Source organism: Motacilla alba, chromosome 7 (assembly GCF_015832195.1).
Source record: "Motacilla alba alba isolate MOTALB_02 chromosome 7, Motacilla_alba_V1.0_pri, whole genome shotgun sequence".
Lineage (NCBI taxonomy): Eukaryota > Metazoa > Chordata > Aves > Passeriformes > Motacillidae > Motacilla > Motacilla alba.
This window is the reverse complement of record NC_052022.1, coordinates 1,535,782-1,555,878: the sequence shown is the minus strand read 5'-3', so window position 1 is coordinate 1,555,878 and position 20,097 is coordinate 1,535,782. Positions and strand designations below refer to the sequence as shown.

At 49.6% G+C, this 20,097-nt stretch overlaps 2 protein-coding genes across 51 annotated transcripts in view; one reads left to right on the top strand and one right to left on the bottom strand.

Annotated features, from left to right (window-relative positions):
- The window catches only part of RIF1 (replication timing regulatory factor 1), a 28,410-nt gene extending 19,759 nt beyond the window's left edge, over positions 1–8,651 (top strand). Inside the window, exons 22-35 of one of the 2 annotated variants that reach the window (XM_038142121.1) lie at positions 268–310; positions 602–804; positions 982–1,081; positions 1,418–1,561; positions 1,886–2,028; positions 2,693–2,782; positions 2,861–2,915; positions 3,476–6,073; positions 6,470–6,601; positions 6,902–6,979; positions 7,074–7,189; positions 7,465–7,618; positions 7,894–8,002; positions 8,309–8,651. In XM_038142121.1, the coding sequence (XP_037998049.1) occupies positions 268–310; positions 602–804; positions 982–1,081; positions 1,418–1,561; positions 1,886–2,028; positions 2,693–2,782; positions 2,861–2,915; positions 3,476–6,073; positions 6,470–6,601; positions 6,902–6,979; positions 7,074–7,189; positions 7,465–7,618; positions 7,894–8,002; positions 8,309–8,523 (4,180 nt within the window). In that variant the 3' untranslated portion in view covers positions 8,524–8,651. The remainder of the gene's footprint in view (positions 1–267; positions 311–601; positions 805–981; positions 1,082–1,417; positions 1,562–1,885; positions 2,029–2,692; positions 2,783–2,860; positions 2,916–3,475; positions 6,074–6,469; positions 6,602–6,901; positions 6,980–7,073; positions 7,190–7,464; positions 7,619–7,893; positions 8,003–8,308) is intronic. The other variant, XM_038142122.1, reaches the window with a different exon arrangement.
- The window catches only part of NEB (nebulin), a 158,793-nt gene that overhangs the window by 45,007 nt on the left and 93,689 nt on the right, over positions 1–20,097 (bottom strand). For 7 of the 49 annotated variants that reach the window (XM_038142097.1, XM_038142098.1, XM_038142106.1 and 4 more), the window contains 12 exons: positions 18,805–18,897; positions 18,214–18,306; positions 17,694–17,786; positions 16,897–16,989; positions 16,358–16,450; positions 15,990–16,082; positions 15,584–15,691; positions 15,187–15,370; positions 14,576–14,668; positions 13,536–13,688; positions 12,571–12,680; positions 10,846–11,614 (listed from right to left, as the gene is read on the bottom strand). The exons of 35 other annotated variants lie outside the window; for them this stretch is intronic. In XM_038142097.1, coding sequence (XP_037998025.1) covers positions 11,441–11,614; positions 12,571–12,680; positions 13,536–13,688; positions 14,576–14,668; positions 15,187–15,370; positions 15,584–15,691; positions 15,990–16,082; positions 16,358–16,450; positions 16,897–16,989; positions 17,694–17,786; positions 18,214–18,306; positions 18,805–18,897 — 1,380 coding nt within the window. In that variant the 3' untranslated portion in view covers positions 10,846–11,440. Of the gene's footprint in view, positions 1–10,845; positions 11,615–12,570; positions 12,681–13,535; positions 13,689–14,575; positions 14,669–15,186; positions 15,371–15,583; positions 15,692–15,989; positions 16,083–16,357; positions 16,451–16,896; positions 16,990–17,693; positions 17,787–18,213; positions 18,307–18,804; positions 18,898–20,097 lie in introns of those variants that run through there. 7 more of the 49 variants (XM_038142110.1, XM_038142113.1, XM_038142114.1 and 4 more) reach the window with 3 other exon arrangements.

Below are 20,097 nucleotides of genomic sequence, written 5' to 3'. Positions count from 1 at the left end.
TTAATTTTAAATTTGTGCTGATTACCACTGACTTTTCCATTAATTCCTGCTGAAGTCAGCATATCAGTATCCATGGAATTTAAGGGAAGGTCTGGGAAACTCCGTCAGGAAATTGTTTAATCCCCAACTGAGGCTCATTTCACAAAATGATTCCTTCTAGTTACTCACTAAAAGCAGTGTGCAGTGCTGGAATCTATTGTCTGTTAAAGTTTATGTTTGAGATAAATGAGACAGCAAAATAGAAATGAATTGGATTTGTTTTGGCAGGCTCCCTGAGGTACCCAAAGTCTACAGCAACCTGAACAACAAGGTAAATCTGCTGCAGAAATCACTGGGCTTGGGGGATGTGGAACAGCAGACTTCTGCTATTTCTTCTGTAATAATAATAAAAAAAATGTGGTGAGGGTTGAGATTTAATTTTTTAAATTCTTTAAAATTTAAAATTTAAATTCTAGACGTGAGGAGCCCTCAGCTCTGGGACTTCTATGCGATGTGGCATTTCGGGCTGTAAAAATAAAGTTAATTTTTAACTTACAATTCAGATATTTCAGATTTCGGTTGAGAATTTCCATTAAAAGCCCTGTGTTTTGTTCTCCCCGAGCTGGAGAAGCTGCTGGCAGAGATCCTGCAGTGCCTGCAGTGCCACTGCCCGGGCTCCTGTGACACTGAGCTCCTGCAGCAGCTCAGCCCCGTGCTGTGCGTGGCCTTCCAGCACAGGAGCAAGCAGATCCGCCAGCAGAGCGCCCAGCTCTGGAACTGCACCTTTGCCAAGGCCTCCTCCCTCACCTACCCCGAGGAACTCAAGTAAGAAACGGCTTTTCATTGTTTGCATCCTCTCAGAAAGAGCTCACAAGTGCTGTTGTACCGCTCTGGTTCCCTGTGCAAGCTGGGGCATGGTTTTACTGCCAGCTGCTGCTCTTCTTCTGCACCTTTCCCCTCCCATAAAGCTAAAATCAGTTTTTATTTTTTGCTGTCGAGCAGGTCTGTGCTAAGCCAAGCCAAAAAGAAAATCCCTCTGCTGCTGCCTGGGTTTGAAAGCATCGAGGTGTCTGAGGAGTGCAGTGGGCCCTTCTCTGACCTGGTAAATGTTTTGTTGGGATTTCGTGGGGATTGTTCAGCGGGGAGTGAAAGGTCAGCTGGGATTTTTCACCTGATTGTCCTGCAGTGGTTTCATGTTCAGGATGATAAACTCTGCTGGGTGAGCACTGTCAAAGGACTCGGCTGGTTTTTGCCACTTCCTGCATTGTAAATTTTGACTTCTAGAAATTAATTTGAAATAATTCATTTAAGTTGTCCTCTATGTAGCTCACAGGAAATTTGTGAGCGTGGGATGATTTTATTCTAGAACTTAACACAGACTGTTTGTGAGCTGGGAGTTCCTTGCCACAGTGCATTCAGTGTGGTTCTGTCTGAACAGATGGAGAATTCCCAGCTGGATGCAAAGATCAGTGGAATGGAGGTGAAGGTGGGACAGAAACGGGATTCAATATTGGCACAGACAGCTGACCCCAAAAGCGATGGCAAAGACAAGTCCAGCAACGTGCATGCAACACCTGCAAAGGTAAAGTGTGCCCAGAGAGGGGTCCTGGAATCAAATCCAGGATCTTCAGGACAAAATCAGGACTTTGGGGATGCTGAAATCTTTTTCTTTCCGACTTGGGCCGCCCAGATTTAATATTCCTGTCAGAATTCTGTGCTGAGGTTTGGGGAGGGTGGCAGGAAAGAACCTTGGTCCTCACTCTGAGGAGATTGTGACAGATTTGGGTTTTGGTGGGCTTTGGGGTTGGCAGATCCCCCACAGAGACAGGTCATGTCCTTCAGAAATTGCTGATTTTCAGTTCCTCTCATTCCTAACCCAGGACTTGGGTTTTTTATCTTTCTGCAGTTAAAGCTAGAATTTTCATCTGCTAAGACAACAAGTGAGACGCTTCTGGAAGAGGAGAAATCTGTTGATTTTGTGTTTATTCCTCCAGAAACAAAACCAAGAATATTGACAGAACATCAGAAAGAAGTGCTTAGGTCAAAGAGGTCTGTCATTTGTTGTTTTAAACTTAATGTGCAATGTCATTCCTTGAGTAGCTGAGCTTGACTTCACTTCAGTTCCTGTTTCTCACACCAGCACAGGTCATTGAGTCTTGTTCTTCCATGCAAGTTATGAAGTTTAAAGCTAAGAGAGTTCCTTGCTTTGCTGTTTTAAAGCAGCCAAATTATTCTTGCAATTGCATTTCCTCCTCTGATTAAATACACTCTCTCTGTACTCTTTGGAGTTTGGAGTTCAGATTTTTGCTTTGTGACTCAGAGTGTGAAATAAAAATGTCATTTTTCATAAATCATGGAAATTAAAAGATTGGGTTAAACAATCTGAGGAAAGGATTTCGTGAGTCAGCAGCACGTCAGGAATTAGGATATTCCCAAGACTCATCTTGATTGGAAAAGAATCTTTAGAATGATCTCTTTTGATTTGAGAAGATAATATTGGTGTGTTTTCTGTGCTCAGGCAGCAGCAGCAGTGTAAGCAGGGCTTGAGGCAGGAACTCTCTGGGCTGTGGTGAATTCTGTGCAGAGGGGGATCCCAATCACAGCTTTTATTCCCCAAAAACAAAGATTTAATGCAGCTGATAAGAATGGCCTTGAAATAAAGAGAGAATAAATTCCAGAGAAGAGTCTGACTCCATTCCTGGTGTTGTTCCAGGGCTGACATTCCTGCCATGTACAACAACTTGGATGCTTCCCAGGACACCACCTCATTTTCCCAGTACAGCCAGAGCCAGGAGGATTCTTTGTAAGTAGAGGTGCCCAGCTGTGGTCATTTCAGGGTTCTCCTTTGGCAGCAACACTGATTTCAGTAATTCTCTTCTAGGGAAATGCCACCTTCAGCAGAAATTGCCAAAGAAGACCCTGCAGACCAACCTCAGGTAATTTCCCATTGTCTGATGGGGACTAAATCAGAGTTTCTGCCAAACAGGAGAGGTTTTGTGATGTGTTTTCCACTCTCAGCACCAAGTGAGAGAAAATTTAACACCATTGCAGTGCTGTGTTCTGCTTTATATAATGGATTCCTTTAGCATTAATTGGAATATCATTTAGGCCGGATCATTGGGTATTTGATGTTAGAATGGGAGGATTTATGCGAGCAGTTTCTGATCACCCCCAGTATTTTATTGAGGTAAAGATTGTAAATCCTGAATTCCTTTTGGAACTGTAGTGCCAGTCAGGCCAGGTGAAATACTGCATAACTTGGAGCATTTTTGGAGTTCTTTGGCTTGGGAGTAAATGGTTTTAAAAAGTGGCTTTTATAACATTCAAAACACAGACAATAAATCATGTGGAGGGTGGTTAGAAAAGCCTTGTGGGTGAGTTGTGTTCTGTTGCACCAGAAGTGGAGCTGACTCCTGTATTATATTCATAGGATGAGTCCAACTGTTCCGTTTGATTCCTAGGGACAAACCTTTTGCTGTTGATGTTTTTGGGACAGGAGGAAAACGTGGGGAGTGAAGGATGTCACTCAGAGGAGAGCCCAGCCGGCAGCAGCGAGGGGGAGGCCAAAAATGAGACAGCTGAGATGATCGCAGAGGAAACGTCCGTCGGAGAGGGGTTGGATTCCACAAGTTCTGTGGAAGCAGCTCCCCAGGAGGCCTCAGCAGGGAAGGAGGACACCTCAGATGTCACCAACAGCTCAGCCTCCAGTGGCATCATCTCTGGCACCCCCCAGCCTGTGAGCAGGCGCCAGTCCTTCATCACCCTGGAGAAATTTGGGGCTGCAGAGAGCAGGCCCTTCAGCCCAGCCCCACTGAGCTCTGTGTCAGAGCAGCCTGGGAGTCCTCCTGAGGCAGCCACGCAGGAGAACAGCGGTGGCAGCAAGGCTGGTGCTAAAGCAGAGAGATCTGGAGAGGAAGATAAAAACCCTCCCAAACCCGAGCCCGCCGCGGTCGCCCGCAGGGTGACGCGCCGGCAGAGCAGGATGGAGCTGCAGGGCAGTAAATCCAAGCTCCAGAGCAGGTCGGAGGAGTCCCTGGCCCCTGACAGCCTGGAAAGCAGTGCTGAGCTGGGCTCTGCAGTGCAGGATGTGGAGCACATCCTGCTCAGCCACTCCCAGGCTCTGCTCTCCACGGAAGCAGACATCCAGAAAGCCGAGGACGTCATCGCGGAAATGGAGCAGGCCCAGGGGCTGGACATGGACTCGAAAGAAAACACCCCCCCAGAGAGCAGCAGCTGCTCCGAGCAGGCCCCAGGGGATGACAGCCAGGTGGCACAAGCGTCCCCGCAGCAGAAGCAGCTGCGGCGTTCCTCCCGGAGACGCTCGGAGGCTGTGGAGAGCTCCTCGGGCAGCCAGGACAAGGAGGATGGGCTCCCCAAGAGAGACAGGAGGAAAGAGGAGGAGAAAGCTGGCCAGAAGAAACCGTCCCAGGGGAAAGGTGACGGATCCCAGAAGCAGAAGGGAATTCCTGGGAAAACGACGGAAAACACAAAAGAGAGCAGCCAGCCTGAGAGAGGGGCGGAGGGCTGGAGCTCCAAGGACTCTCCTGCTTGCAGGGGCCTGGAGGAGGAGGGCAGCAGAGGCGGCAGGAGGGCAGAGGATGCCCCCAGGGCAGAGGGGGAAGGTCAGGGCAGCCTCAGCAGCTCAGGGCAGAAGATGGAGCGCCCACGGTACCACACCAGGAGGTCTTCCCAAGGGTTGCTGTCCAGCATAGAAAACTCCGAGGCTGACAGCTCTGAGGGCAAGGAGGAGAGCACAAAGAAGAAAAAGCCCGTGAAAGTGAGGAGTAGAAGCAATTCTCTTGAAGGTAAATTGAAAGAGGGACAGGCAGGGAGCAAGAGCCTTGAGGGATCTGCCCAGGGAAATGAAACTAAGAGTCCACTGGAGGTCGGTAAAGGTGAGCCTGAGGTCAGCACAGGTGCTGCAGTGCCAGCTGAGCCAGGTGACCTGGAAAAGCAGGAAATTGCTGCAGCTGCTGGAGAAGCTGTGGGCTCTGGCAGCTCTGAGAATCCAGAGGACAGCAGCGTGGAGCAGAGCAAGGGTGATGCGTCCATGGAGTCGCTGGGCAGCCCCTGTGTGTCTGAGCAGGATGGGAGAGCAGCAGAGGAGAGCAAACAGGAGGAGAAGCAGAGCAGCACAGGGGACTGTGCCCCAGCAGCGAGTGTCCCAGGTGCTGAGCCCTCCTCTTTGCAAAGCCCTGAGTGTCACAACAAGAGAAGCAAAAGGGTGAAGAAAATCAAGAGCTGTGATTGCTGCTTCAAAAAGCCAAAGCAGCAGGTGACTGAATCGAAGTTCACCGAGTCCAAAAAGGAGAAAGCTGAGCTGGAGGAGGCTGAGAGCAGCCCAGTTCAGAGCCCAGTCCAGAATGTCTCTGGGCACTCGGATTTGGAGGAGAGGCTGGCCCTGGCTCCGTGTGGAATGAGCACTCCACTGCACCCTCCCAAGGAAGCCAGCACCTTCAGCTTGGACAGGCAGGAGATGGATGTGGAAAACCTGCAGGGAAGCTGTGTGGGGGTGGAGGAGGAGAATCTAGAGGGTTCAGCAGCTGAAACCACCGAGTCCATGGAGGAAATAAAGGAACCTGCTGAGCAGAAGGAGCAAACAGAACAGGTTCTGCCTGAGAGTGTTCCTGAAGAGCCCAGGGAGAGCTGCCTGGACTCAGGGGACCGAGGGGAAGAACCAGCAGCTGCAGAAAAAGAGGAAATAAATGAAAATGGACAGCTGGAGGAGGTCCCTGAGGAGCTGAATGTTGACAGCAAACCTGAGGAAAAGGAGGTGAAGGAGCTAGAGGGAAATCAGGAGGATAAAGGAGAAGCTGAGAACCCTGCTGGAGAGACTTGTGTCGTTCCAGATCAGGAGATGAAGGAGGAATTGGTGGAAACTGAAATCAAAGTGCCTGAAAACGTGGCCTTGGCAGATCAGAGTGTGGATTCCCCTCTGAAGGTGGCAGGGGATCCCTCCGTGCAGGTGGCTGAAAGCCCCACCAGCCTCCAGGCCCGCTGCACGTGGTCCCCCTCAGCCTCCCCGTCCACCAGCATCCTCAAGAGAGGGGTCAAGAGGAGCCAGGAGGATGATTCCCTGTCACCCGCCAATAAGGTACTCCATGGGAATTGTGTGCTACCTGGTGCAGAACTGGGATGGGGAACTGAAATCATTCCAAATCTGTTGAATTACTGGTTTTTGTTATGAATAGTCTTACAGAAATGGTGAGGTTTGGGTTTGGAGTGTGCCAGCACTGACAGATTCCCATTGTGAGGGGTTTTATTTAGAAACAGAGCACCCTGGATCACTGCAAACCAGGAACAGCATGCTCAGGGTTGTACTCAGAGATTCCTGAGGGAATGCTCACAGTCTGTCCTTGGCTGAAACATTCCCTGGACTGCTCAAGAGCTTCAGTGATTCCAAACTGATTTTTTTTGTCTCCTCAGAGTGACTTCACCAAGCTGTGCTGGGTTGAGCTCCCACTCTAACACCTCCTTCTCTCCTCCTCAGATCCGTCGAGTCTCTTTTGCAAACCCCATTTTCCAGGAGGGCCTGGCAGACGACATCGACAGGAGGAGTCCCGTCATCAGATCCCATTCCTCACCCTCCTCCAGAAGCCTTAAAATCCTCTCTAACATGCAGGTCAGGGTGAATGCTGTTACCATGTCCTGTGTGTCCCCAGTATTTGTGTATTTATCAGGAGTAGCCTGGCTTTGGTGCATGTTTGTAGTCACTTGAAAACTGTTGTAAGGGCTGAGATCAGGAGTGTAAGAAACAAGACTGCTTTAGCCTGACTCATTCTGTTACTCTGAACTCCAGTGAACTCTGAGGTTTCAGGGGCTAAAATCTCACTATTAACTGAATTCCTGCTGTTGACTGAATTCCTACCATTGACTAAGTTCCTACCACCCTGAGATATTTTTTTCCTCTTTTTCTATCCAGCACATTACCACTCCAACCAAAGGATTTCTGTCCCCAGGATCTCGTACCCTTAAATTTAAGAGCTCAAAGAAGTGTTTAGTAAGAAGTGCTTTGGTTCATGTTTCTCTTCTATTTTTTTTCCCTGTATTCAGCGTGTGACAGTTAATTTAATACTCTGCCTGTGCTATCCCAGATCACAGAGATGGCCAAGGAGTCCCTGCCGTGCCTTTCGGAGTTCGTGTACCCTGCCTTGGCTGGCTGCAAAGCCCCTGTGGATGTCATTCTACCTCAGATCACATCCAACATCTGGTCAGTGGCTTCCTGCTTTTGGAGGTGACATTGCAGTGGAAACTGAGCTCTAACTGAGCCTGCCAATCCCCGATTTGAGCCAGAATTCTTGGAAGGGATTGGGGTTGGTTGGGTGAGGAAGAGACTTGACTGTCGTGGCGTTCCTCAGGTACTTTATGGATGAGTGAAAAGCTCCCCAGGGTTGGGGAGTTGGTGTGATGATCCTGTGGGTCCCCTGCAGCTCGGGATATTCCCTGGCTGTGTACCAATAACCCATTTTCCCTGCCCTGCTGCAGTGCCAGGGGCCTGGGGCAGCTCATCCGAGCCAAGAACATCAAGACCGTGGGAGACCTGAGCACTCTGACAGCCCTGGAGATCAAAACCCTCCCCATCCGCTCCCCCAAAGTCTCCAATGTCAAAAGAGCTCTGAAGGGATACCACGAGCAGCAGGTAAAGCTGAATTTTAGCACCCAGGAAGCCAATATTGATCTCATTTGCTGCAGCAGGAATGCTGCATTTTTTCCTTCATTAAAAACAGCATTTTAAAACCTAATCCCTGCCTGCCTCAGTACCAGGAATTGGAGATACAGATGCCTTGGTTAAACTGTTATTATTAACAGGAAAACTGCTTGGATTTATTATGAGGCTAAAATATATCTCACCCTGTAATTTTTTATTTTTTGTTTTCAATCTGAAAATGTTTTCTCTCCCCAAAAAATGCCCAGGTGAAATCTCGAGTGTTCGAGGAAAGCACAGTGCTGGAAGATGCTGAGAAGCCTGGAAATGATGTGGAGGAGAAATCTCTGAGTGGAGATGAGGAAAAACTTGCAGCAGGTACCTGCTGGTGGCTTTTTGCTTTGGATTTGGAGGGTTCTGCTGTCCTGTCTCCATTCTCTCCTGGTGGGAGCACCTCATCCTTTTGGGTTTTATTTTGGGTTTAGTTTTGGGTTTAGTTTAATTCCTCCAGTTGTGACCAAACCCTGCAGAACTCACCCCGAGGAAGGGCAGGGTGCAGTGCCTTGCTGGGAATGTTTCCCATGGAATAAATCCATTGCAGGCTGCTCAGAGATGGGATTTTGTACAAAACCAGCTGGAATTCTGCTCGGATTTTCCTGCATCGTCTCCTTTCCCTCCTTTCAGACTTGGTGGACACGGGCAGCAGCAGCGAGCAGCCCCCCGTGGATCTCCTGGGGCAGGTGCAGGCCCTGGCAGCCCAGCTGAGCTCCGAGGATCTCCAGGGCTACTCGGGCAGGCAGCTCCTGGAGGTGCAGGAGAAGCTGCTGGGGATGGCCTCGTGCATCACCAGGACGCTGCAGGCCCGCGGGCACTGCCCTCCCCAGCAGGGCCCCGAGTAGCCGAGCCCTGCCCTGTGAGGAGGACTGGGCTCCAGCGCTCCCCCCACTTCTTGTCCTTACTGCTCACCTAATCCTTCTGCTTTTTGGGCTATAGGACATTTTGAACAGCTTCAGGAATTTATTATCCTTTTTTTCCTTTTTTTCCCTTTTTTTTTCTTTTTTTTTTCCCCTTTTTTTTCCTTTTTTTTCCTTTTTTTTTCTTTTTTTTTCCTTTTTTTTTTCTTTTTTTCCTTTTTTTTCCTTTTTTTTCCTTTTTTTTTCCTTTTTTTCCTTTTTTTCCTTTTTTTCCTTTTTTTTTTTTTTTTCCTTTTTTTTTCCTTTTTTTTTTTCCTTTTTTTTCCTTTTTTTTTTCCTTTTTTTTCCCTTTTTTTCCCTTTTTTTTCCCTTTTTTTCCTTTTTTCCTTTTTTTCCTTTTTTTCCTTTTTTTTCCTTTTTTTTCCTTTTTTTTCCTTTTTTTTTCCTTTTTTTTCCTTTTTTCCATTTTTTTTCCTTTTTTTTCCTTTTTTCCATTTTTTTCCTTTTTTTTTCCTTTTTTTTCTTTTTTTTTTACTTTTTTTTCCTTTTTTCAATTTTTTTCCTTTTTTTTCCTTTTTTTTCCTTTTTTTTCCTTTTTTTTTCCTTTTTTTTTCCTTTTTTTTTCCTTTTTTTTTCTTTTTTTCCTTTGTTTTCCTTTTTGATTTCCTTTATGTTGTGTTCCTTTTTTTCCCACTTGCCTTGCCTTTTTATTTCTTTTCCCTTGCTTTGCCTTTTTTTTTTCCTTTGCCTTTCTTTTTTTTGCCTTTTTTTTTTCCTTTCTTTTTTTCCCTTTTTCCTTGCCTTTTTTTTTTCCTTTCTTTTTTTCCCTTTTTCCTTGCCTTTTTTTTTTTTCCTTTCTTTATTTCCCTTTTTCCTTGCCTTTTTTTTGCCTTTCCCTTTTGCCAGCCCCCTCAGCCGCGTGGGCTGTTCTCCCTGGCAGAGGTGTTCCTCTGGGATTGCTATGCATCCTTCTTTCGGGCCGCGAGGGAAAACCCGCCCGAGCTGTGCAATAGCAGAGACTGTGACAAACCAAACCGACAGAGTCATTAAATTATTTTTTCACATCCAAAGTGTTCTTAGTGCTGCAGCCTCTTCTGAGAGGGGGCCGAGAGCTGCAGCTGCCAGCTCTGCCCCCTCCTGCCCCTGCTGCTCCCCTGGGAGCCCCGGCAGCGCGGCCGAGGCGAGCTGGGCTCCGTTCCTTCCAGCAGGAGCCTGGGATTTGTACTGGATCTATTTTTCCATGTATTTTTGTACGACTCGAGCTGAGAGGGAATTGTGCTTGTACAGGAGAGAGACTGCAGAGCCTCCCCGGCTTTGCCCCGTGGCCTTTGCTGGCAGCAGTTCTTGTGGGAAGACTTTTCCGTGAGGATTGGACGAGAGCTCTTTGTATATTGTGTACAGACTCACAGCAGATGTTGGGGAATAATTTATGGAGTTTTAATTGCATGGACTGCATTGCTGCTTCTTGGAGACCTTCGGCCAGAATTCCCAGGTGTTCCCTCTGGAATTCTGATCTGTATATATTGTACTGTAGCTGTCCAGATGGGTGTTTATTGGAAGGAGCTGCTGCAGGTGCTTTTCCAACTTTTACATGGGCTAATAAAAGAGCTGATAGTTCCCAGACTGGGCCTCTTGGTTTGGTGCCTTCTGGGCTTTTTCTCTCTTCAGCTTCCCCTCAGATTTGGATTCCCAAGGCTGGGAGGGACCTTGGAATGGCAGCAGTGCTGGTGTGAGGCCCGAGCAGGTCCTCGGGGACAGGGTGGGATCTGGTCTGGAAAACTCCGAGTATTTTTTGCCCTGTGTGTGTCTCATGGGAAAAGGGATGGGACAGAGAGCCTGGAGCTGCAAGGGGCAGCTCTCTGGGTTTTCGTGCTTTTCTGAGCAGTTGTTTTGGTTCCACATCTGCCTCTGTAGGAGAGTTCAGCTTTCCATGGGCAGGTAAGGATGTTCCTGACTCAGGGAAAGGGTTTGGATCCCCACTCCCAGTGCTGGCAGTCCTGGACCCTGCCTTGGGGAAGGACACTTCCCTTCCAGGCTGCCCTGCAGGGAATTCCCTCTGGACTCTGAATTCCGCAGGGGCAATGCTACAGCCCCTGCTGTTAACTTGGATTTACTCAGTGGGAGACACTACCCAGGGATTTTTATTCCCTTCTTTCCTGTGGGGTGGCTGCTAGCAGGTGCTGCAGTAGGTGAAGCAAGAACTGATGCTGAGGTGTGGAATAAGCCCAGCTCTGGCTCCTTCCCTCCCTCAGCACAGCCTGTGGGGTGAATTCCCTTTCCCAGCACCACAGCATCCATCCATCCATCCATCCTGCAGAAACCTCAGCTTTATTCAGCACTAATTTACAAGAAATCACAGCTTTTGCCCCCAGAACAGTTGTGGAGAGCACATTCATGAGAGCTCAGCAAGCAGGAGGAGAGGGCTGCTTGCTTTTCCCTCCCCAGATAAATGGGGTTGAAAAACAAAGCTTAAATGGAAAACAACGTGAAGAGATCGAAACATTTTAGACCAGCCCAGAAAAATTCTCTGTCTGTGGGAGAATGAATCAAATCTTGTGTGTGTTAGTCTTTAGTTAGAGTTTTGGAGATGTGCTGTGTCTTTAGCATGTGATGAAATATTTGAAACTCCAGACAATTGGGAGAAAGGCAAGATGTGCTTAGAGGTACTTTTGGAAACGTTGTGTGAAATATTCCAGGTGTTTTGCTCTGCAGTTATTTCTGGTGTGGCCGAGGGGGCCGGGGGAGGTGTCCCAGCCCCCGGGGGGAGGTGTCCCAGCCCCCGGGGGGAGGTGTCCCTGCCCCCGGGGGGAGGTGTCCCAGCCCCCGGGGGAGGTGTCCCAGCCCCAGGGGGAGGTGTCCCAGCCCCCGGGGGAGGTGTCCCAGCCCCCAGGGCAGGCCGGGCTCACACGGCCTCCACGTAGTTGGCGGGCAGCATGCCGGTCTTGCCGGTTCTCTGCACGGTGCCGTACATCCAGCCCTCGTCGATGGCCTGCACGTTGACAATGGTGTCCCCGTCCTTGAAGGACACCTCGTCCGCGTCCGCCGCTGTGTAGTCGTACATGGCCCGGAACGTCTTCTGCAGGGACACAAGGGACATGGTCAGAGGCTTACAGGGGACACAAGGGACGTGGTCGCACCCTGACATAGCCTGGAACGTCTTCTGCAGGGACATGGGACACAAAGGGACATGGTGACACCCTGACTGGGACAGAAGGGATGTGGTCACACCCTGACATGGCTCAGAACCTCTTGTGTAGGACAGAGGGGACGTGGTCACACCCTGACATGGCCTGGAACGTCTTCTGCAGGGACATGGGACACAGAGGGACATGGTTACTCTCTGACATGGCCCAGACCCTCTTCAGAAGGGACACAAGGGACACGGTCAAAGCCTTGCAGGGGACAGTATGTCTTCAGGGACACAGAAGGACAGAAGGGACATGGTCACACCTTGACATGGGACAAAAGGGACGTGGTGAAGCCCTGACAGAGCCTGGAATGTCTTCTGCAGGGACAGAAGGGACACGGTCAAACCCCAGGGTTTGGGATTGCTGTCACGGCAGGGTCTGGCTGTGGATGCTTCTCCCTCCCTGAGCCCCCTGGGCACCTGAGTGCCACAGCCCCGGGGAGTGCTGGTGACACTGAGCCTGAGCAGTGTCCCCACGGTGGCCTTGGCCACCACCAGCTCCAAGTGTCACTTTGAAGTTGTTGCCTCCCAGCAGTTTTTGGGGGCGATGCCATTCCCAGTGTCCCTCACTCCGGAGGCAATGTCTGAATGAGCCCTCCCACCCCTCAGATTCCAAGGGCTGAGGAGGAATCGGGCTCATTCCAGCTTTCCAGGTGCCAACTCCAACTTTCCAGGCACAGGGGAAGCTCTGTCCCACTCAAGTCCCTGTCACCCCTGGTTCCACGCAGAGCTTCAGCCCCACAGACTGGAATGTCTCAGTCTTGGATTAACACTGTTAATTAGCGTTAATTAATTAATTACTAATTAGTGGCTGAGACCCCTCCAGGTGCCCCAGGGTTACTCACCCCAGCAGTGGAGGGGTGGGAAGGCACCGAGGACACCGTGGTTTGCTGGGTGGCCACCGAGGACGAGCGCTGCTGTGGCAACTCAATGGTCTTGACCTGCTTGTAGCCCACTGCAGAGAGAGGGCGGGGGTATTATGGGATGGACAAAGAGCATTGTCTGGGGGTATTTATTATGGGATCGTGATGGAGCTGGTCGGGATAAAGTGGGGGTTATTTATTATGGGATCGTGATGGAGCTGGTCGGGATAAAGTGGGGGTTATTTATTATGGGATTGTGATGGAGCTGGTCAGGATAGAGATCATTGTGTGGGAATTATGGGATTGTGATGGAGGCGGTTGGGATAAAGATCATTGTGTGGAGTTATTTATTATGGGATTGTGATCATTGTGTGGGGGTTATTTATTATGGGATCGTGATGGAGCTGGTCTGGAGAAGGATTATTGTGTGGAGTTATTATGGGATTGTGATGGAGTTGGTTGGGATAAAGATCATTGTGTGGGAATTACGGGATTGTGATAGAGCTGGTTGGGATAAAGATCATTCTGTGGAGTTATTTATTATGGGATTGTGATGGAGCTGACCTGGAGAAGGATTATTGTGTGGAGTTATTATGGGATTGTGATGGAACTGGTCTGGAGAAGGATCACTGTGTGGGGTTATGGGGTTGTGATGGAGCTGGTTGGGATAGAGATCATTCTGTGGGGGTTATTTATTATGGGATTGTGATGGAGCTGATCAGGATAAAGATCGTGTGGGGTTACTATGGGATTGTGATGGAGCTGGCTGGGATAAAGATCGGGGTTGTGCCATGGGGGTAGGTTAAGGTCAGTTTAAAATGCACATTTACAGCTGTTACTTGTGTGCAACTCAGCATTTTGGAGCTGTGTTTTCCCTGGCCGTGGGGGTTGCTGCACACACTCCCACGAGCAGCGGGGAGCCCATCTGTCCCCAGGGGTGGCTGTACCTGTGGCCGTGGTGGTGAAGAAGCCCCCGTTGCTGTAGTAGGACAGGCGCTGGTCGGTGCCCTCCGAGGGCTCGGATTTCTCGTCGGCCGCGCCGCTGATGCTCAGGGCGCTGGCGGAGCGCGAGTGCTCCCGGCTGCGGCGCTGCGCCTGGACTGGGGGACAGCAGGGACTGTCACACCTGGGGCTCAGAGCCACCAGCCCCAGGGCTCAGAGTGACAACCCCTGGGATCTCAGAGCCACCAACCCTAGGGCTCAGAGCCATGACCCCATGAGCTCTCAGAGCCACCAACCCTAGCGCTCAGAGCCACGACCCCATGAGCTCTCAGAGCCACCAGCCCCGGGGCTCAGAGCCACCAGCCCTGGGGCTCTCAGAGCCACCAGCCCTGTGCTCAGAGTCACCAACTCCAGAGCTCTCAGAGTCACCAAACCTGGGGCTCTCAAGAGTTACCAACCCTAGAGCTGAGACCTCATAGAACCCAGCCTTGCTAAGCTCAACTTTTCCACGATCCCAGAGTAGTTTTATAGTTCCACAGTGGGATTTCCCAATGCTTTTTGAAGTATTCCATGCTGAAGTCCTGCTCTTCAATATGCACAATATTTGATCCTTTCTCCAGACTCTTTCCCCTTAGTCCTGGCTGCTTCCAAAATTTTTATTCTAATTGTCCCGTGATTTTCTTCCTGACACAACACTGGGCCATCCCCACGATTTTCTACCATCCAGGTATTTTTCCTCTCAGACAGGAGTTAGAAAAGGTCACTGAGAACAGCCTGTTCAGTAATTCCAAAAGGAAGCACAGGTTGTATCATGGCAGCTGTGGATCATATAAACAATCCTCCTCCTGCCTCTGCTGGATCCTTTTACGATAGGAAAATTAATAATGAATTTTTTGAACATAAGTTACCCTGGTGAGGAGCAGCTACAGCCAATTTGTCCTCTGTCCCCTGTGTCCCTTGGGGCCTCTCAGCTCTGTTTGGCACCCAGACCCCACCCTCACAGGAGTTCAAATCCCGTTTTTCCCGTGGAGCCCGTGGGACACACCTGAGATCATGTGCAGGCTCCGGGACTGGATGTTGTCCTCGGCGGGGTCGTAGTCAAAGACGGAGCCGGGGTTGGTTCTCCACACCCGGAGCCCTGCAGGAAAAAGGACATTTCCTGAGAGAGGCCGAGCAGCACAGCCTGGCAGCACAGGAGCTGTGTCCTCCCAGCCCTGGGAGTGGCCAAGGCCAGGCTGGATGGGGCTTGGAGCACCCTGGGATAGAGGAAGGTGTCCTGCTCATGGCAGGGTGGGACTGGATCAGCTTTCATGTCCCTGCACCCCAAACCAGTCTGGAATTCTTTGAAAAATCACCCTTCTTTTAGAATTTAGTGCTTCTCAATTCTGCAGCACAAATTTGGCTTTTTTACAATCAAGCTACAGCACAGTGTTTCTCTCATAGAGATGGAGCTCAAAACAGACCCATAAATGCCGTGTGACATTGCCAAGGTGGGGACAGCAGGTCACAGGTCATTTACAGCTGTCGGCAGAGAATATTTCCAAAAAGGACTTGGATCCTTGGATGAGAACATCTCCAGGTGATGACGAACTGGAATTGATGTGGCTGAGCTCAAATTAAACCCCTCGTGTGGCAGATGTGCCCGTGTCTCCTGACCTGTGAGGTTCTCCTGGTCCTGGTCCACGCGTTTGCGCTCCATCTCCACCACCCTCCTCTGGATGCCCCTGTAGCTGATGTCGCTGAAGTCCTGCATGTTCTTCTTCACGCGCTCCGTGATGGGGTCGGTCACCACGGGCGTGAAGCTCCCTTTGCTCTTCTCAAAGTCCTCGTGGTACTTCACCTGCAATTCCAAAGGATTGTCATTCCTGCTTCCCTCGGGAGCTCTTCCAGCTCCTGAACTTTGGCTTTCCCCACCCTAATCCCAGATTTGCTTCAGCGTTTAAAGCCTTGGGTACCCAAACCCGGTAGGACACGCCGTCCTTGCTGCCAGGCAGGGTTATTTTTATATTGAGCTCCCTTCCCAGGGGAAGGACGCCTCTGGAAGCGCTCTTACAGTGGAGATGTGTTTCTGGGTCTCCCGCACGCGCCGCATCTCCGGGGTGTCCAGCACGTAGGCGGCTTTTCCTTGGACTTGCTTGCGGAAACTGTCAGAGTAAAGAACCTGCCAGGGGAGGAGGAGCACAGGAGTCACCTCTGGAGCACCGGGCTGCCGAACAAGGGCCAGTCCCAGAATTTTATACCATTTTTTTATAAGCGACTCTTACTGAAGAACCATCATTTTATACGTCACAGAGTGTTACGGCAGTGATTTGAAATTTAACTGTTTGAAAACCCCCAAGAGAACCCAGATCATCACAGATCGCACCAGAAAGTTTTAAAGAATTCCATATCCTTCCAAACCTCTCCTGTCTGAGTGAGGATTTCAGGGGTGAAACGTTCCCTTCCTGTGTTTCACCCACCGAGCTGATGTTCTCCTGGTTGCGTTTGGCTCTCTCCATCTCCGGGGTCAGCGGGGTGGGGGTTCCCTTGGCCATGTGCTCCTTGTACAGCACCTGCAGGGCACAAACACAGCTCAGGCCGGGAGAATTCCAGCTTTTCCTGGCACTGGGGTTAATGTTCAAGCAAACTCAGCCCTGCAGAGTGGAAAAGATCTCGGGAGACAAAGCAGCTGAAACGTTATTGGCAAAAGGTAAAAAAAAAAGAAATTAAAACATCAAAGGGAAAATAGGCAAAAATAAGGAAAACTGGGGAAATGAGGCTGAATTAGGTGGAGTCTGGCTGAGGAGGGTTATTTTTGACACGGGGTGCTTGGCTGTGCTTTCAGTACCGAGCTGATTTGTTCTTGGTTCCGCTTGACTCTCTCCATCTCCGGAGTGATGGGGCTGGGAGTGGCCTTCCCTAAACCTTCCCTGTATGCAACCTACAGACCACAAAGGAACTCAGTCACAGGGCAGAACTCCACACTGGGGGGTTACTGGGTTTGCACTCAACACCAACAGTTAGGAAAGGGGAGGGGAAAAAAAAGGAAAAATTAAGGAAAAATCGTATTAACAAATTAAACGACAAAAAAATCGTTTCAAATTAGGAAAGGGGGAAAAAAAAGTCAGGAAAAATCGTATTAACCAGTTAAATGACAAAAAAAAATCCTTTCAAATTAGGAAAGGGGGGAAAAAGGAAAAATCGTATTAACCAGTTAAATGACAAAAAGATCCTTTAGAATTACAGTACTTAAGAGGTGACTTTTGAAAGAAAAAATTAGAGGGTTAAATAAAAGCAGGCAGAGTGAGGTTATTCGGGAGAGCTCCTGCCCTCCTCTGGTTAGGCACTGCAGGGGGAGCTCTGGGCAGGGTTTTCCTGCGGGAATACCGAGCTAATCTGCTCCTGGTTGCGCTTGACTCGCTCCATCTCGGGGGTGACGGGCGTGGGGGTCGCCTGCCCCACGTTCTCTTTGTACAACACCTGCGGGACAAAGAGCGAGCCGGGCTCTCCAACAGCCCCCAGGCACCGGGCTGAACACGAATATTACTTTGTTACCAGATTCCAAAACCTCAAACGTTTAGTGCTGCCGGGTGGGTGAGGAACGAGGGGAAAGCTGGGATTTGGGGTGAAGGGCTCTATCCAGGTGGCTCCAGAGCCTCGGGAAGCGCCTCTGGCTCTAAAAAGCTGTGTAAGAAATGCTTTATTTGCTTTTTTTTATCGATATTTGAAGCAATTCCTGATCTTTCTGGGAGGGAGGTGGAAGTTTTGATGCCACACTGCCCCAGTAATGATGTCAGGGATGGGTGTTTTCCCTGAAGTCAAATCTGAACACAGAGAAAAGGCTGAATATCCCTGGAAAACCTGGGCTAGTGGCAGGTAAGGGAATGAAACGAGCTCCACGTCCCTTCCAACCCAAACATTCCCTGATCCCCACCAAGGGATCTGAACTCCTGAGAGGGTCTGGATAGAACCCACAAACTCACAAACCAAGCTGTAAAAAAGGCCTAAAATCCTGGATCACACCGTTAACACCGAAGTAATTTGGGTTTAGAAGGTGCAATTAATGTGCAGGGAAAAAAAGAAATACATCTCTTTTTTAAATTAAAACCAGCTCTGAGTGGGAGTTAGGCTGTTACTTGACTAAGCTGAAGCACAAAGGAAAGCAGAAATTTCTGGGAAGGTACCGAGCTAATGATCTCTTGATTGCGTTTGACTCTCTCCATCTCGGGGGTGATGGGGGTCGGGGTCACCTTCCCCACATTTTCCTTGTACAAAACCTACAGGATGCAAGGGAGTACCCAAATGTCATTGAAATGGAAAACAACAACAAAAAATAAACCAAAAAGCAGAACAGACAGAGCTTTGGAGCCGTCCCACCGAGTTAGGGCTGGGCACAGGAGGAGGAGTTGGAGCTTTGCCATCAATTGATTAATCTGGGATGCAGGAACGGGCCCTGGCTGGAATCATCACAGGGGGAGTAAGAAAAGTTAAAAAATTCAATCAGGACAACACCATCCATCCCAAAAAGGGAATTTTTTCCAAGTGGAACCCGGCTTGGGGCAGCGTTAAAGAGCAGCCGGTGCTGTTTGTGTGTGACTCGGGCGGGGCCTCGGGGCACAGGCATTTCAGGGGTTAATAAGCACAGGCTGCTGAGGCTCCAAACCCTCCGCCCCGATTTTTAGGGACTTTTCCTGCCGCAAGTACCGAGCTGATGATCTCCTGGTTGCGTTTGACTCTCTCCATCTCGGGGGTGACGGGCGTGGGGGTGGCCTTGCCGATGTTCTCCTTGTACAGCACCTGCGGGCGAGAGCGGCGCCGCGGAGGCGCGGTCAGGACAGCTGTCCCCACGCCCGCCTTGTCCCTCGGAGCCAGTCCCCAGGGGCTCTTCAAGCAGCTCCTGGGCACTGTTTTAGTAGAGGAGTAGTTTGGCAGCCCTGGCTTGAACCGCTGCTGATAAATGGGGTGAGTACTGCGCACAAAATCCCCCCGGAGGGGCTGAGCGGGGCAGAAACCCCAATTAACCGCTTTAAAAGAAATGGCAGCACTGCAGAGAAAAGGAGTTCGAGAGGGTTTAGGGTTAGAACAGGACATTAAAATCACTCTTAAAACCAAGATAACTGCGCCGAGTTAACATTCCAACCGGAGGAAGCCGCGAGTGAGGGCGAGCCCTGCTCTGGGCTGCGTTATTCTGGGACAAACCCTTCTCCAAACGGTTAAAAAGGGCTTGGGAAGAGTTAAAAGGGTTCAACTCTGCGTTTAAAGAGTTAAAGGGAAGTTTTGCTCTTGGCAAAGTACCGAGCTGCAAATCTCCTGGTTGCGTTTGACCCTCTGCATCTCGGGGGTGACAGGAGTGGGGGTCCCTGTCCCCAGGCTCTCTTTGTACAACACCTGCGCAACAAGAAACCAGCCAGAGCCATCAGCTCATCAAATCCCAATTCTGCGGCACAGCAGCTCTCAAACCCCAGCGCCGCCTCCTGAGAAGACACACCTCCCTCTCCCACGGTTAAAGCAAGGCACGGAGCAGTTTAGATAGAAAATATAGAAACACATAAAGGGAAGATGGAATAAAAGCGTTAAAGACAGTAAGAATCGTGTAAATATTTAAAAATAAATTCAAGCAATGTAAATATCTGTAAATAATTCCAGCAGTGAAGGAGTGGGAGGTCAGTAACGCCGCGAGGAAGAGAGGATTGATCATGAGCATGTTTGTGAGGATGGGTTTGAGGAGTTGCGTTTGTGGGGATTGTTTTTGGGGATGCGTTTGTGGGGATTGTTTTTGGGGATGTTTGTGGTGTTTGTGAGTATGTGTTTAGAAGGATGTGTTTGTGGTGTTTGTGAGGATGTGTTTATGGGGATGTCTTTCTGGGCATGTGTTTGTGAGGATGTGTTTGTGGTGGTTGTGGGGATGTATTTATGAGGATGTGTTTGTGAGGATGTGTTTATGGGGTTGTGTTTGTGGGAATGTGTTTGTAGGGATGTGTTTATGATCATGTGTTTGTGGTGTTTGTGGGGATTTTTTTGTGGTGTTTATGGGGTTGTGTTTGTGGAGTTTGTGGGGATGTGGTTGTAGTGTTTGTGGGGATGTGTGTGTGGTGTTTGTGGGGTTGTGTTTGTGGGGTTGTGTTTGTGGGGATGTGTTTGTGGTGTTTATGAGGATGTGTTTGTGAGGATGTTTATGGGGTTGTGTTTGTGGGGATGTGTGTGGTGTTTGTGGGGATGTGTATGTGGTGTTTGTGGGGATGTTTATGAGGATGTATTTATGGGGTGGTGTTTGTGGGGATGTGTTTGTGGGGATCTGTGTGTGGTGTTTGTGGGGATGTGTTTATGGTGTTTATGGTGATGTGTTTGTGGGGATGTGTGTGTGGTGTTTATGGTGATGTGTTTGTGGGGATATGTTTATGGTGTTTATGGTGATGTGTTTGTGGGGATGTGTATGTGGTGTTTGTGGGGATGTTTATGAGGATGTATTTATGGGGTGGTGTTTGTGGGGATGTGTTTATGGTGTTGTGTTTGTGGGGTTGTGTTTGTGGGGTTGTGTTTGTGGGGATGTGTTTGTGGTGATGTGTTTGTGGGGTTGTGTTTGTGGGG